At 52.6% G+C, this 14,330-nt stretch overlaps 1 protein-coding gene across 1 annotated transcript in view; it reads left to right on the forward strand.

Moving 5' to 3' along the window:
- Positions 1-12,106, forward strand: part of PLXNA1 (plexin A1) — a 45,720-nt gene extending 33,614 nt beyond the window's left edge. Inside the window, exons 23-31 of the mRNA XM_090285897.1 lie at positions 5,283-5,429; positions 5,532-5,691; positions 6,542-6,645; positions 6,956-7,052; positions 7,419-7,609; positions 7,730-7,899; positions 9,191-9,403; positions 9,485-9,635; positions 11,449-12,106. Of these exons, the coding sequence (XP_090142023.1) occupies positions 5,283-5,429; positions 5,532-5,691; positions 6,542-6,645; positions 6,956-7,052; positions 7,419-7,609; positions 7,730-7,899; positions 9,191-9,403; positions 9,485-9,635; positions 11,449-11,544 (1,329 nt within the window). The 3' untranslated portion in view covers positions 11,545-12,106. The remainder of the gene's footprint in view (positions 1-5,282; positions 5,430-5,531; positions 5,692-6,541; positions 6,646-6,955; positions 7,053-7,418; positions 7,610-7,729; positions 7,900-9,190; positions 9,404-9,484; positions 9,636-11,448) is intronic.
- Positions 12,107-14,330: the final 2,224 nt, after the last annotated feature.

Here is a 14,330-nt window from a genome sequence, read left to right on the forward strand (position 1 = left end):
GAAGACAGGCCCTAACCTGTGGCTCTCACCAGAATGGGGAGGAGGCCAGAGGGTGCAAACTACAACCTCAAGCTAAATGTGAGTCTAGGTGGATCCTGTCTGGGCTACACTTAGAAAGTGGGAGATCATTCAGACCCAGACATCTGGTTTCCCTTGAAATCCGAAGGCTTGGCAGACGTCACAGGGTGTGCGTGGTGAGGCCATCAGGCTGAGCCCACAGTATATGTTCACGCATCCTTCTGCCTCATTTCTCTGACCACTGTGGACAGACAGTGTGATAGGCAGTGGAACCTAGTGGCCTGCATATCCCCGTGTTCGCTTTTTAGTCATTGGCCTCTGTTCCCTGTGTCCTGACTGAATCGTGGATCCCGAGAGGGCCTTCAGCTCTCCCAGCGGAGTGCTGCTGGGCCCAGGCTGCTGTGGCTCAGAGGTGCCCAGAGCGGATTCCTGCCTGGCTGGGGAGGGAGGGTAAATGGGAATCAGAGGGTGGATGTCAAGGGGGTGGGTGAGATTTGAGCAAGGAAGGAAGGGAAGGAGTTAGCAAGGCAGAGGGGGGAGCAACTGTGAGGTAGGTGTGAGGTACGGCTGTGGGATGGGGGAGACAGGCTGGGGCTGAGTTCATCTGGGAAAATTTGGGCCCATGGAGAGTAAATGTTGGGGTCTTTATTATGTTGAACTGGGAGCCAGTAACACAGAGTTGTGCATTTCCTGCGAAATTCCGTGGCACTAAGTGATGTATTTACATTCTTATTAAATTGCATTCTGGAAGCCAGGAGAAGCAAAGTTTGAGAGCACAAACCACTGGGTCCAAGCTGTCTTAGCTGTATTGACCCCTGTCTGTTCCCAAGTCTCCACAAGGCAGAGAAAGGGGGCTCAGCTTGACAAACCCTGTCTGAGGACCTGGATTGGGTGTGTATTCTATGTAATGCTGAGTAGAGGGTCAGGCTGCAGGAAGTGGGGTAAGTGGGGTTGGCACAGGATGTTGGAGGCAGAAGCAGAATGGCTGTGTGGGAGCTGTGCTTTGGGCTTGAGGTCAGGGGCCACTTCACAGAGGGCTGGGTGGGGTAGTGGGGAGAGGGAGAGGGAGGCCAGGCCTGGCCAAGGGAGCAGGAAAGATCTCGGTCAAGCTGATGGGCCTACCCTTATTTGGGGCTGAGTAGGGCCAAAGTGTGCTTTGATCTGCTCAGAGTGCTCCTCTGCTCCCAAATCATGTTTGCTCCTTCACAGTGTGGATGAGGACATATGCTGGGCAGGAGGAACTGGCCCGGGGCCATTTGGTGGAGGTGGCCATACTAACGTCTGCCCACACCAACTGTAGGAGGGCAACCTGACCCTGGCCCAGTCTGCTCCTGTTAACTGTCTTTGTGCCAAGACTGTTCTGGTTTTTTCATGGTATACAGTCAGTCCCTTGTATCTACAGGTTCTGCATATGTGGATCAACCAACCCAAAAAATATTCAGGAAGAAAGATGTTACATTGTTACTGATGTATTGCTATGTAGTTAGGCCTATGATGGTTGTATCAGTTTTGAGCAGGTACAGACTTTTTTCTTGTCCTTATTCCCTAAACAATAGAGTAGAACAACTATTTACACAGCATTTCCATTGTATTAGGTATTACAAGTAATCCAGAGATGATTAAACTAAACAGGAAGATGTCTGTAGGTTATATGCAAATACGCCATTTTATATAAGGGACTTGAGCATCCAACCTTTGTTATGGGGCAGGTCCTGGAACAATGCATTCACTGTGGGTACTGAGAGACAACTGTACTGGAGTATTTCTTTTTCAGTTTTATTAAGATATAATTGACATATCACTGTATTAGTTTAAGGCATACAACATGATGGTTTGATTTACACATTTGTGAAATGATTACCACAACAGATTTAGTTAACATTCACCATCTCATACAGATAAAAACAGAAAATTCTCATAACCCAATGTTTTTATCCATTGGTCCATGTTTTGACTAGATAGACTTTATTTTTTTAGAGCACTTTTAGTTTCACAGCCTCTTCATTATTACATCCTTCACCAGAGTGGGGCATTAGTTACAATCAATGAACCTATGGCGACATGAAATAGTATCCACCAAAGTCCATAGTTCACGCGAGGGTTCACTCTTGGTGCTGTGTATTTTGTGAGTTTGGATAAATGATAATGACGTGTATCCACCATTATAATATTAGAGTAGTTTCACTGCCCTAAGATCCCTGTGCTCCCTTGTTCACCTGGAAACCACTGATATTTTACTATCTCCACAGTTTTGCCTTTTCCAGGATGTCCTGTAGTTGGAACCATACAGTGTATAGCCTTGTCAGATTGTGTTTTTTCACTTAGTAATGTGTATTTTCAGGTACTTCCATATCTTTTCATGGCTTGGTAGTTCATTTCTTTTTAGTGTTACACAAATTGTTTTTAAACAACCCAGATCTCCTTCATTCTTGGCTGCTTTTAAAAACAAAATTTAACTAGAAAAGTAATCCGTACTCCTTTTAGCGTACCTAAACATCACAGAAGTGAGTGTAAAAGGTCTGAGGCCCCCACTAGTTCTGGAGCTAACAGCCATCAGAGTTTTGATGTCTTCTCAGGTTGATTTCTTAGCTGAAGCAAATGTCCGTAAATAGATTAAGCTTTTGATATTAAGAAGAAGTCCTGGGATTGTATATTTTCTTCTTTATAGGTATTTTTCTTTTTTTAGTACCATACATTTTGCATTGCACTGTGCTTCCCCACGGTGTGTGGCCATTTGTGCAGGTCTGGACATAGGCGGTTATCTCATTCTTGTTAACAGTTGCATAACGTTCCCTAGTGTGGGTGTCGCACATTTTATTAACTGTTGTACTGCTGATAGGTGTTAGGAGAGCTTGAATTTTTCCTCTCCATGACTGGCACTGTAGCCAACATCCTGATCCAGTGATCTTTGCTTGCTTTGTGAACATTTAAGTGATTGTAGGTGATCAGGCATGTTCATTTTTTATTGGAACATATGCTGCCAAGTTGTCCTGCGAAAGAAGGTTGCACCCATTCAGTGTTTGAGAATCTTACCCACTTTAAGTAACCACATCTCACAGCAAAGATCACAAACATAAATAGGAAAATAAAAATCATGCACCACTCAGCAAGGTAAAATACACAACGCTGAGAATCTTACCCAGGCCTTGGATAACACCCGCTTTATCAGCTTTTTTCATCTTTGCGAGCTTGATAATTTGCCAGCTTGTTGCTTTAGTTGCAGTTTCTGGAACAAGTTCGGCAACTTTTTGTTTGATTGGCCACTTTAAAAATTTTTTAATGTCTTTTTTTATTCTTGCTTTTTTAGGGTTATTTCAGTAGTTGTATAGTTGATTTTTTTTTTTAATACAAACCTTTCCATTTTTAGTACTTCCTGTGTTGTGCATAGAAATTATTTTTATTTGTGTATAGTGTGAGGTAGGGATCTCACTTGATTCCCATCTCCCCCAAGTGGAGAAGCACTTGTCCCACCATCATTTTTAAAATGGCCTGTATTCGTATTATGTTTTTATTTGAAAATTCAGTGGCAATTTCTGCATGTTCAGAACTGGGGCTGAGAGGCATCTGAGGGCTTTGTTTTTCCAGGGAGCCTGGGTCTGAACAAGGTCCTTGCATTCTGGGCCTTCCTGTTTCCTGACCTTTAATTCTTTCATTGCTGCTTTGCCCCATCTGTGCAGGTACTGTGCAGGAGTGGTTGGAGTCAGCACTGGGGACCCTGCTGGCTGAGCCAGGAATAGATAGCCCATTCAGCCTACACCTCTCTGAGGGCACTTGACATTTAAGGACTAGGTACTTTATAGGTAGATAGATCTGGGTTAGAATCCTGGCTTCTGCTTATTCACTGTGTAACCCTGGGCCAATAACCTCTTTCTTCAGACTTTTAGAGTTGCCTCTTTCTTCTCTGCAAGGTGCAAGCAGAGGAGCCATTGAGCAGGCGTTTGGTCTTGTCCAGATGAGGTTTGTAGGAAGAAAAGCAGCTATTAATGGTACTGCATCCTACTCTGCCCTCATTCTTGCCTTCTTCTTGGCTAACTTAATGAGCTAAAGTTTGCATATCAAACATAATTTCAGAGACAGGCATGTTCTTGGAAAGTCTTGGACTATTTATTTAATTATTGCAGGTACTAACAAAACCAGAGCATCTGGTTATGGGGCAGAGCTGCTTTTTGTGTGACAGAGCGGGTGGGAGGAGGCCAGTATGCTGCCCTCTTGGGGCACACTCCTGAACTCCCATCAGCCAGCCAAGGTGACAAAGGCGCCTGTGCCAACACTCAGGCGGGGCTCCACTTGTGTAGAGGACACAGCAAGTCTGGGCCCTTGAGGTGTGGCACCTGCGGACAAGGCCAGTCCTGGGACAGACGGGGCTGGTGAGCTCTGATGTTGGCTTTCTTCACTTTGCTGTAAGGACATGAGCCTCTCCCTTTGACAACTCTTGGCATTTCTGGTCCAGCAGTGTCTGGAATCCTGTGCGCGTGCGGGCTCCATGCTGGGCATTGGGATATAATGTGGATGAAGCAGCAGTGCCCTGCCCTGGCCCTCAGGCAGCTTCCACTCCAGCTGGGAGGAGACATCGAAGAGAGCAACAGAAGCTGGGGGTTATAGCAGAACCCTGATGGCAGTGAAGGCCAGCAGCTTTGGCCTGGTGGTCAGGAAGAGCCTTTCTGAGAAGGGAAATTGGGTAGAGTCCAGAAGGGCCAGTAAAGACCTGAGGAAGAGATTTCTGGCTGTAGGGACAGTAGGTGCCAAGGCCCTGAGGCGGGACACTGGGTGGTTGGAGGAGCCAGGTGGGCCCCTGGCAACCAAAGTGGGCATAGTGTCTGCCCAATCCATGGTCCAGTGTTGGCACCTCAGTCAGGTTTCAGTGAGTGGGGTGCTACAGCATTGGCTGGAGACTGGGGCTATAGACCTGCTGCGACCTGAGCTGGGGAGACTTCAGGGCTTTAGTCTTCCTTGGCATGAAGCCTGCTTGGCCACATTGTGTTCTTCTCTGATACACTCCTGACACTCCTTGCTAAGGTCACATTGGGATTTTCACATCACCTTTCATAGGGGTGTGGGTCTGTTGTTTAATTACTCTCTTGTGTAGTCTTTGTTGGGCTCTGAAGCCAGGGTTCTACTTACCTTCTTATAAGAATTTGGAGATGTTGCTCAATTCTCCTGTGGGAATGGTGCAGAGGCCTTGGAAGGGTAGGGGTGAGTGGGCAGGGATGGACACCCCTGGGGTCCTGGCTGCAGCCTGATGGCCTGCTCGCCTCCTGCCGCAGGAGTGCGCCGGGGAGCCGCTCTTCATGCTGTACTGTGCCATCAAGCAGCAGATGGAGAAGGGTCCCATTGATGCCATCACGGGCGAGGCACGCTACTCCCTGAGCGAGGACAAATTGATCCGGCAGCAGATTGACTACAAGATGCTGGTGAGTGCAGGCTTAGCATCCTGCCCTCTCTTTCACCCATATTTTCCCATGGGACTGTTCCCTGAGAGGTGGGTGCTGATGCTAATTCCTTCTTGCACCCAGACCCTGAACTGTGTGAACCCTGAGAATGAGAATGCACCTGAGGTGCCAGTGAAGGGACTAAACTGTGACACCGTGACGCAGGTTAAGGAGAAACTGCTGGATGCTGTGTACAAGGGTGTGCCCTACTCCCAGCGGCCCAAGGCTGGGGACATGGACCTGGGTGAGTGAGGGAGGAGCTCTTATGCTAATTGGCAGTGTGGCTGTGCTGGGGTTCTGGGCAATGGGCCTGTCAAGGTATACAGGCCAAAGAGAGGGGCAGCTCCAGGGGGTGTATCCGGGGGCCATAGGTAACAGGCTTAGCTGGAGAAGTCCAAGCAGGATCTCTTGTTCCAGGCCAGGCACTGGGTATTGGTGGAGGGTGCTGGAGGCTGTGGCAGGAGGGTGTGAGAGAAGGGATGTCATCCCATGGGGCTCTGCATCTGGGTGGGTCATTGTGTGGGCAGGGAGCACACTTCAAGGGTCACTTTTTCTAGGGAAGAGCAAAGAGTTGGGGTTCCCACTTACTCTAGAAGGAGGGTGGGCCATTGGAGCTGGGGGAGTGGCACTGTGCCTAATGAGCTGGGCATGGGGGGGGTGCCTGCAGAGCAAGGGGAGGGCCACAGGAGAAGGGGCATGTCTGGGGCCAGGGAGTCCCATGGTAGGTGTGGCTGGAGGTCGGGGGGTGGGGAGGAACCAAGAGGCCTCAAATGCCAGGCTGAGGAGTTGGAAGAGCTTCCTAGAGCTCAAAGACAGGGCGTCTTGTGGAGGTCAGGCTGCCTGGAGTGGGACAGCTGCAGCTGCAAGGCGCAGGGCTTAACTGCAGGGGCAGTGCTTCCTGCTCTAAGCCAGGATAGGAGCTTTTTGGAGGGTGGAAAGGAGGAGCCTTGTCCTTTTGTTATTTTGCTGTTCAAGGCCTTGCACTACGTGCCTCTGGGACACCTTTCCTTTTTGGGCTGAGAGGTGAGACCAAGGAAAGGGCAGTGGAGGCACCTGCCTGTGGCCCTGCCCCTCAGTGTTCTCCTCTCCTTCAGAGTGGCGCCAGGGTCGCATGGCACGAATCATCCTGCAGGACGAGGATGTCACCACTAAGATTGACAATGACTGGAAGAGGCTGAATACTCTGGCTCACTATCAGGTGATCCTGGACTTTCCACCCTCTGGCCATATAGCTCAGCCTCTTTCCTCGGAAGCTGGTGTCCAGGCCCCTGGTTGTGGGTGGGCAACAAATGTTGGGCAGAAAGGGGATAGCGGTTACATGTGTGATCTTCCCAGACTCAACACTGGGCCCATCTGGTTGTTCCAACAGTCCTGGGTGTGCACCATTGGGAAACCTGAGGGTCAGAGTGGTGAGGTGACTGGCCTCTAGGCACAGTACCAGGAAGGGCTAAAGTTGTCACCACCGTACCTAATGGTTGGTCATAAGTCTCCTGGCCCTCTGTCCACAGGTGACGGACGGGTCTTCGGTGGCGCTGGTGCCCAAGCAGACGTCTGCCTACAACATCTCTAACTCATCCACATTCACCAAGTCCCTCAGCAGATATGGTGAGGGGTCGGGAGGGGACAGTGGGCAGGGCTCCCTGGCCTAGATAGGATACCTCCCCTGTGCCTCTCTACAGCAGGGCCATGTAAAGGCTAGAAGGGATCCCATCATAGCCCATCACTTGGACAGTTGACTGTTCCCTCAATTTGGTGGCTGCACCTTTCCCCCCGTAGCAAACACCCACACACATTGTGTCACCTTCTACGCCTGACAACCCAAGCAGGTAGGGCTGAGGACCCCAGTTTTCAGATGTCAAAACTGTGGCTCATACAAAGGAGCTTCTGACCCAAGGCTGCCCAGCCAGGGCCAGGATGAGATGTGGGTGCTGGATGCAATGGGCCTACCAGCTAACTGTGTGGTGCCTGCAGAGAGCATGCTACGCACAGCCAGCAGCCCTGACAGCCTGCGCTCACGCACGCCCATGATCACACCTGATCTGGAGAGCGGCACCAAGCTGTGGCACCTGGTGAAGAACCATGACCACTTGGACCAACGGGAGGGCGACCGAGGCAGCAAGATGGTCTCAGAGATCTACCTGACACGGTTGCTGGCTACCAAGGTAGGCCTGGATGAATAGGCAGTGGGAACGTGGGGGCAGCAGAGCCAGCTGCCCAGGTCACCAAGGATATGAGGGGCTCCTGGTTGTGCTCTGGAGCTCTGTTCCTTCACCTGCCTACAGGGCACACTACAGAAATTTGTGGATGACCTGTTTGAGACCATCTTTAGCACTGCACACCGGGGCTCGGCCCTGCCTCTGGCCATCAAGTACATGTTTGACTTCTTAGATGAACAGGCTGACCAGCACCAGATACACGACTCAGATGTGCGCCACACCTGGAAGAGCAACTGGTACGTTCAGAGTGGGATTTGGCAATGGGGCCAGGTGAGGCAGGAACTGAGCTACTGCAGGAGGCCTCTCCTCTGGGGGCCCTGTTCTAATGGATGAGGGAAAAGGCCAGCCTGGGTTTGCTGTCTCCCAGCTGTGGTCAGCCTGTTCTTCATGTGGGCCTTTCCGACTCACCCATCTGGGGGGTGTCTGCTGCCTCCTGTACTCTGGAACTGGGCAAGGTCTCTGCTCCAATTTGGAGGACCTCCTGTGCTATGGGAGCTAGATGTATACATGGGTGTGCGTGTGTGTGTCCCTGGGAATACACAGCTGTGTGCAAGGGTGTGAGCGTGGATTTGTGTGAGAAGATGAGCTTCATGGGCCAGGACCATGTTGGCCATTGGCAGTGATGAGGGCAATAGAGGTAGTAATAGCAAATGCTTTGGGACTCTCACCACTCCCCTGGTAGCTAGCACCCCCCCACCCCACCCCCCAGCAGCCACTACCCAGCCTAGCTTTGGTCTCCCTGAACCTGACCATGTACAACAGCAGCATTTGGCCCATCCTCAGAGAAGCTCCTGTGCCTCTGTTCTCTTCCTCCCTGATCTCCTAGTAATCTCACCCCTTCTAGCACTCTGGTTTCTATATGTTGTTACTTTTAAAACTTAGATGCAGGCCTGGGCTTCCCACTCTGCCCGTCCTGCCTGTGGACCTTGAAGGAGCTCCATGGGGCACCATGGGAGGCAGCATCGTCAAGGGCAGTACCATCCGGAATTCTCTGCAGTGATAGAATGTTCTACATCTGTGCTGTCTAGAATGGTCGCTGCTGGCCACGTGTGGCTATTCAGCACTTGTCATGTGATTACTGCAACTGAGAATCTGAATTTTTAACTTTGTTTATTTCAATTTAAACAGCCACAATTGGCTTGTGGCTATTGGGTAGCCCAGTTGATGGCTGTCTTAGAGGTTGAGTTTTGGAAACAGAGGTCAAGTGTATGTGGGAATGTGTCCCCTGGAGCCCTTCTTGGGTAGAAACAGGCTTATGATCATGTATGAGTATGTGTGTGTCAGCGTGTCACCATGTGGAGGGACTGCACTCTATTAGATTGTGGGTGGCAGGAAACAGCCCTCACTTCCTGAGAGTCTGCACCCCTTTCTGGGCCTCCGTTTCCTCACCTGCATGGAAATCCATGGTCACTGTGAAGGTCAGAGCCAGGCAGGCTGGGAGCCTGCTGACTGGCCCTTTCCCCATACTGTCTGGAAGGGATGCTGAGGCCCCCTGTCTGACCATGCATCTGGCCTGCCTCTCTGTAGCCTGCCCTTGCGCTTCTGGGTGAATGTGATCAAAAACCCACAGTTCGTGTTCGACATCCATAAGAGCAGCATCACGGATGCCTGCCTGTCGGTGGTGGCCCAGACCTTTATGGACTCCTGCTCCACGTCTGAGCACAAGCTGGGCAAGGACTCGCCTTCCAATAAACTGCTCTATGCCAAGGACATCCCCAACTATAAGAGCTGGGTAGAGAGGTGAGGCGAATGTGCAGGGGGGTTGGCAGCAGGCTGAGGGCCAGGAACCAGCTCATGTGTTGGCCTGCCATCTGCTGGCAGGTACTATGCTGATATCGCCAAGATGCCCGCCATCAGTGACCAGGACATGAGTGCATACTTGGCCGAACAGTCACGGCTGCACCTGAGCCAGTTCAACAGTATGAGCGCCTTACACGAGATCTACTCTTACATCACCAAGTACAAGGACGAGGTGAGCATGCAAACCAGTCTCACCCAAAGCTGCTTGCTTCACACCCCCTGCTCAGCCCTTTACTAGGCCTTGCTAAGCAGGGCTCTCTCCCCGTGACCCTTCTGTCAACCTCACCCAGCTCCACCTTCTCCTTCTTGGGCCTCTCGGCTGGCCAGGCACCTGCCTTCTGTGCTCTGCTTGGCCACCTCACTTGCTAGGGCAGGAGTACAACGCTGTCATGACAGCCCATCAGGCCTGGAAGGATCAGTCTGGGCTGTAGCAGGTCAGGGAGCATGCATCTGGACAGTTTGGTGGTGCCTGTGAGCAGACTGCAATGGCTTCCTGTGATGCAGAACTTGGGTTGGTGATTGACTCTTCCCTGAGGGCCCATTACGAGGTTGATGGGCTTGGGAGGACATCTCTAGGGCCAGGCACAAGAGCCTTCCTCCTTCAGTATCTTTTCTGCTGACCTGCAGTGAGATTTCAGCAGGTCTCCTTATCATCTGCTGCACAGAGATGGGGCTCCCTGAGATGTCTGAGGAAGAAGGACTGACTCATGGACTGAATTGGATGGGGCACACAGGGTCCAAGAGGCAGGATAGGCACGTCTACTGCCAAGCCCTGAGGCCAGAGTGGGCCTGACTACATGTCTGTAGAGCCCACCAGGCTGAATCAGAGCCATGCCAGGAAGAGAGAGAGAAGGGGGAGGCCAGGCTGAGACAAGGGGCCTGTCACTGGGTGAGTAGGCCTTGCGGAACTTGGGCTTTCTCTGAAAGTAAGATGGGCTATCAAGGTTTAGAGACAGCTGTGATCTGATTATCAGGTGCCCAAGGGGAGGGGGAGGCAGGGTCAACTAAGGGCTGAGCTGTGGTTGGAAGGAGCCAGGACTTGCTGATCAAACTGGCTATAGGGTGTGACTCCAGACTTAAGGCACAGTGAGCTACAGGAGGTAGAAAAGTCCAAGGACTCTGCCTTGGACTTCTATTTAAGTTTGAGGGAAGTAGAGCTGGGGCTCCGGAGTGACTCAGGTGCCAGGGTCAGGGTGGGGATGTCAGCAGTGAGCAGAAGGACCTTCATCTGAGGCTGGAGGAGGTGGCTATGGAATAGAAGGGGGTTGGGCTGAGACTGAGGTGGCAGGGGCTGGGTGTGTGGAAGTGAGGTTGGGCAGATGTCCCAGGGCTGAGAAGGACAAGCAGCAGATCCGGGTGACCTGACAACACTGACTGGGAACGGGGAACTAAAGCCTGCCGTCTTCGGGCTCCTGAGGGCAGCGGAGAGTAGCTAGAGGTTCTCTGAGGAGCTCTACTGTAAAGGGCACAGAGAAATTGTGGTGATAGGGTGGAAGGAGATGGTGACGTGGCCACATGCTGATGACCTGATGCTCCAGCAGGAACCAGGAATGTGAACTCAGGGTGTTCTTGCTTCCTGGGGGCCTGGAAGCAGCAGGCCAAGGTGCAATACACAGAGGGTTTCCAGGGGAAGGCGGCACGTCCGTGTGCCCAGTGGTCAGGCTCTGTTCCCATCTATCAGTGGGGAACTTCACCAAGGGGACATGAGGGCTGACCGTGAGCCGAGCCCTGATTGGGGCTGGTGTTTGGGGGCTCAAGGGTAAGAATAGTGACTAGGGGCAATGGGGACTCATTCTTCACACTGGGGTCCTGGGGGTCCCTCAGCTCAGAGTGCAAAGGATGGAATTAGGTATCTGTCCCAGAGCTCCCGCTAGCCACAGCCCTGTCACCTGTTCATTGTGTATACCCTCCACGCTTCCACGTAGTGGCCCCACGCGCACGGCAGCCCCAGCCAGGCTCGCTCACAGCCTCGCTTGCCTCCGCAGATCCTGACAGCCCTGGAGAAGGATGAGCAGGCTCGCCGGCAGCGGCTCCGGAGCAAGCTGGAGCAAGTGGTGGACACAATGGCCCTGAGCAGCTGAGCCTTCTGGCTGCCCCTGCCCAGCAGGAGACTAGTGAAAGGGCCTGCAGGGGTGGCCTCCAACCTGACAGTCAGAGCTGGGAGGTCCCTGGAGGCAGCCTTCCCCCATGTGTGCCAAGTGCCTGTGTGCTCAGGGCAGGTGTGCAGGCCGGTGTCCTCCTGGCCCTCCCTTGCTCCTGGCCGAGAGGTCCTGGTTGGTACTGGTGTGGGTGAGACAGTGCCTGCAGCACCCTCCATGCCCAGACCCTCTAGCCACAGGGCAGGGGGAGCCCAGGTGGGGCTGCAGGCTCAGGTGACTGCTGAAGGCCTGGGGAGAAAGGCTGAGCCCTCCAGGAGGGGAGATTCCAGGCTGGCAAGCCAGAAGGCCCAGGGAGAAGGCTTGAAGTAGGTCAGCCTTCCTAGCTCCCTTGGCAGAGTCCAAGTGCTGAGGCCTGTCTGGCAACCTGGGGGAGGCTGACTACCAGGCCTGGCCAAGGTGAGCCGAAGTCAGTCTGGGCCAGTGCCCCCCTCACACTCGCTGCTGCACCACACTGCCCTCCTCCGATTCACTGCGTGCTCTCTGTGGGGGGGCGGGGGGGCCTAGGAGCACCTCGCCCAGGGAGAGGCCCCCAGCTCCCTCCTATGGAGGGGCTGCAGGAAGGTTGTGCTCACAGCTCCCAAGTGACTTTCAGGACTTGGGGACTCCCTTTGTGTCCTTAGGGATGTGCCTCTGGGAGCCGCTGGGGCCTGGGGCTCTATTCATGAGAGTACGTTCCCATCGTTCCTCCACTGCATCTGCTCTGGGCAAGCTCTCCAGCATGGAGCTCCTGGAAGCAGCCCCAACCATCCTCTTCCTTCCGTCCATCTCTGTCTGCCCTGCTCTCCACATCCACCGGCTTCCAGTCTGGCATCTCAGCAGCGTGCTGGCCCCTCAAGTGCAATGAGATATCTGGGTTTTTTGTTGTTTTTTTTTTTTTAAAGGGGAACAAAGGAATCCTGCTGCACTCTTCTTGGGCCTCTAGGACCGTGGCTAGGCCTCTTGGGTCATACCCTATGGCCTGACGGGGAGCAGGATACAGTGACCAGAGGGCTTGGTGGTTAGCTCTGTCCACCCTGCCCTCAGTGAGCAAGAGAGAACAAATTTTTAAAACAAAACCTGTACATTGTTATATATATGTGTGTGTATATATATATATATATATGTGTGTATATAAATATGTGGCTCTAGCCTCAGTCTCCAACCCCAGTGGGGTCTTGTATAGTTGACTGGAGGAGAAATTGTACAATTTAAAATAAGAAAATTAAGGCAGTGGGAAAGCAATACCAAATGGTCGTGAAGCAAGTGGCCGTTTTCCCCGAGCAGGACACCCCAGGCCTCCGCGCATCGACCTGCGGGTTTGTCCAGTTATTTGTTTTGATGTAAAAAGGAAAGAAAACTTCTCTCAGTGTCCCCCCACCCCCACCCCAGCTTCCAGGGCGAAGGGTTGTGAGTTTCTGCATGACTGTGCTAGCGTTAAGTCTGACTTGATCTTTTTTAAACTGCAAGTGTTGAATACTAGAGGTTGTTAGACACTTTTTAAATGTTTTTTAATTAGTCACTTGTGAAAGCAGACAAGTGACACCCCCCCCCCCCCCGTCTTCAAGTTCACTTTTCTGACGGTACTAAAGATTCCCACGAACTTTAAGGGACAGCTAACTGTGGATCTTAAAAGTCCCTCCTCCTAAGCCCTGTGAGCTAGACTGCACACCTTGGAGATCAGGTTAAGGGCTGCCTACTCACTTGGGGAAGCAGTATGAAATATGAGAACTCCTGACTTGAGAGGCTCCTGGGATGGACGTGGGTGGGCAATGAGCAGGGCTCCAGTCTCCAGCTGCTGTGGCCGACTAGCTGGAGCTCTGGCAGGTCCTGCTGACCCTAGTAGTGCAGCCTGCCTGGGCTCATGTCTGGGCTGACTTGCGGGGCCAGAGCTGAGGCCAGTCACTATAGAGATCAGGCTCACTTTTTGGTGACCACTGCTCTGGCAGGAATTCCAGTCCCTGGGTGCACCCTTGCCTCCCTTCTAATGCCGCCTGGCTCTGCATGGGTGTGGGCTTCAGGTTTTCTCCCGTCTTCCCTGGATGCTGGCTTCTAATTGAAGTCCTGTTCTTCCAGTTCCACATGGGGTCTGGGACTCCACCCCTGCTCTGCCCTCTTCAGAATCCAGCCCCCACCCTCCTTCCTGAGGCCTCTCAGCCTGCAGTGAACCACCCATGCTCGCCTCAGAAGGTGGGGGGTGGCCTACCACATGGCGCACACCTATTGGGTGCAAGCACTTTAGCAATATCTGTTTACATGTGAGCTGATCAAGCTGATTGTAAGCCTGCCATCTACCCAGTGCAGCAGGTCCCGCACCTCCCTCCCTGCCAAGCTGTGTAGTAAAACTTGAGTTCTTGTAATTCGTTGCCATAGCCCTCCCAGCTCTGTAGCACCCCAGGCACCCCACCATCATCTCCTGAGGCTTGTTCTGCCGGGGGCTCTAACCCAAGCTCTGACACAGGCCTGCGGGTGTGTGGGGCCCTGACAGGAGCCTGGGGATATAGTCCTGCTCTGCAGTGAAGGTGGGTGTAGCTGTCCTGAAGGCCCCTCTACAGTCCCAGGCCCAGGGAGTCTGGGCAACAGCAAGGAATGCTGTGCAGGACGTCTGTCCTGTTCCAGGCACTGCTGCTAATGGCCTGTCCTGCTTCAAGCTGCCCCTTCCAACCTTCCCCACTCTCGTCTCAGGAGTGCCAAGGGATGGCTCATGCCTTGGTCTGGGAGCCGGGCCTTTC

The sequence above is a fragment of the Furipterus horrens genome, unplaced genomic scaffold, assembly GCF_987537825.1.
Source record: "Furipterus horrens unplaced genomic scaffold, mFurHor1.1.pri manual_scaffold_8, whole genome shotgun sequence".
Lineage (NCBI taxonomy): Eukaryota > Metazoa > Chordata > Mammalia > Chiroptera > Furipteridae > Furipterus > Furipterus horrens.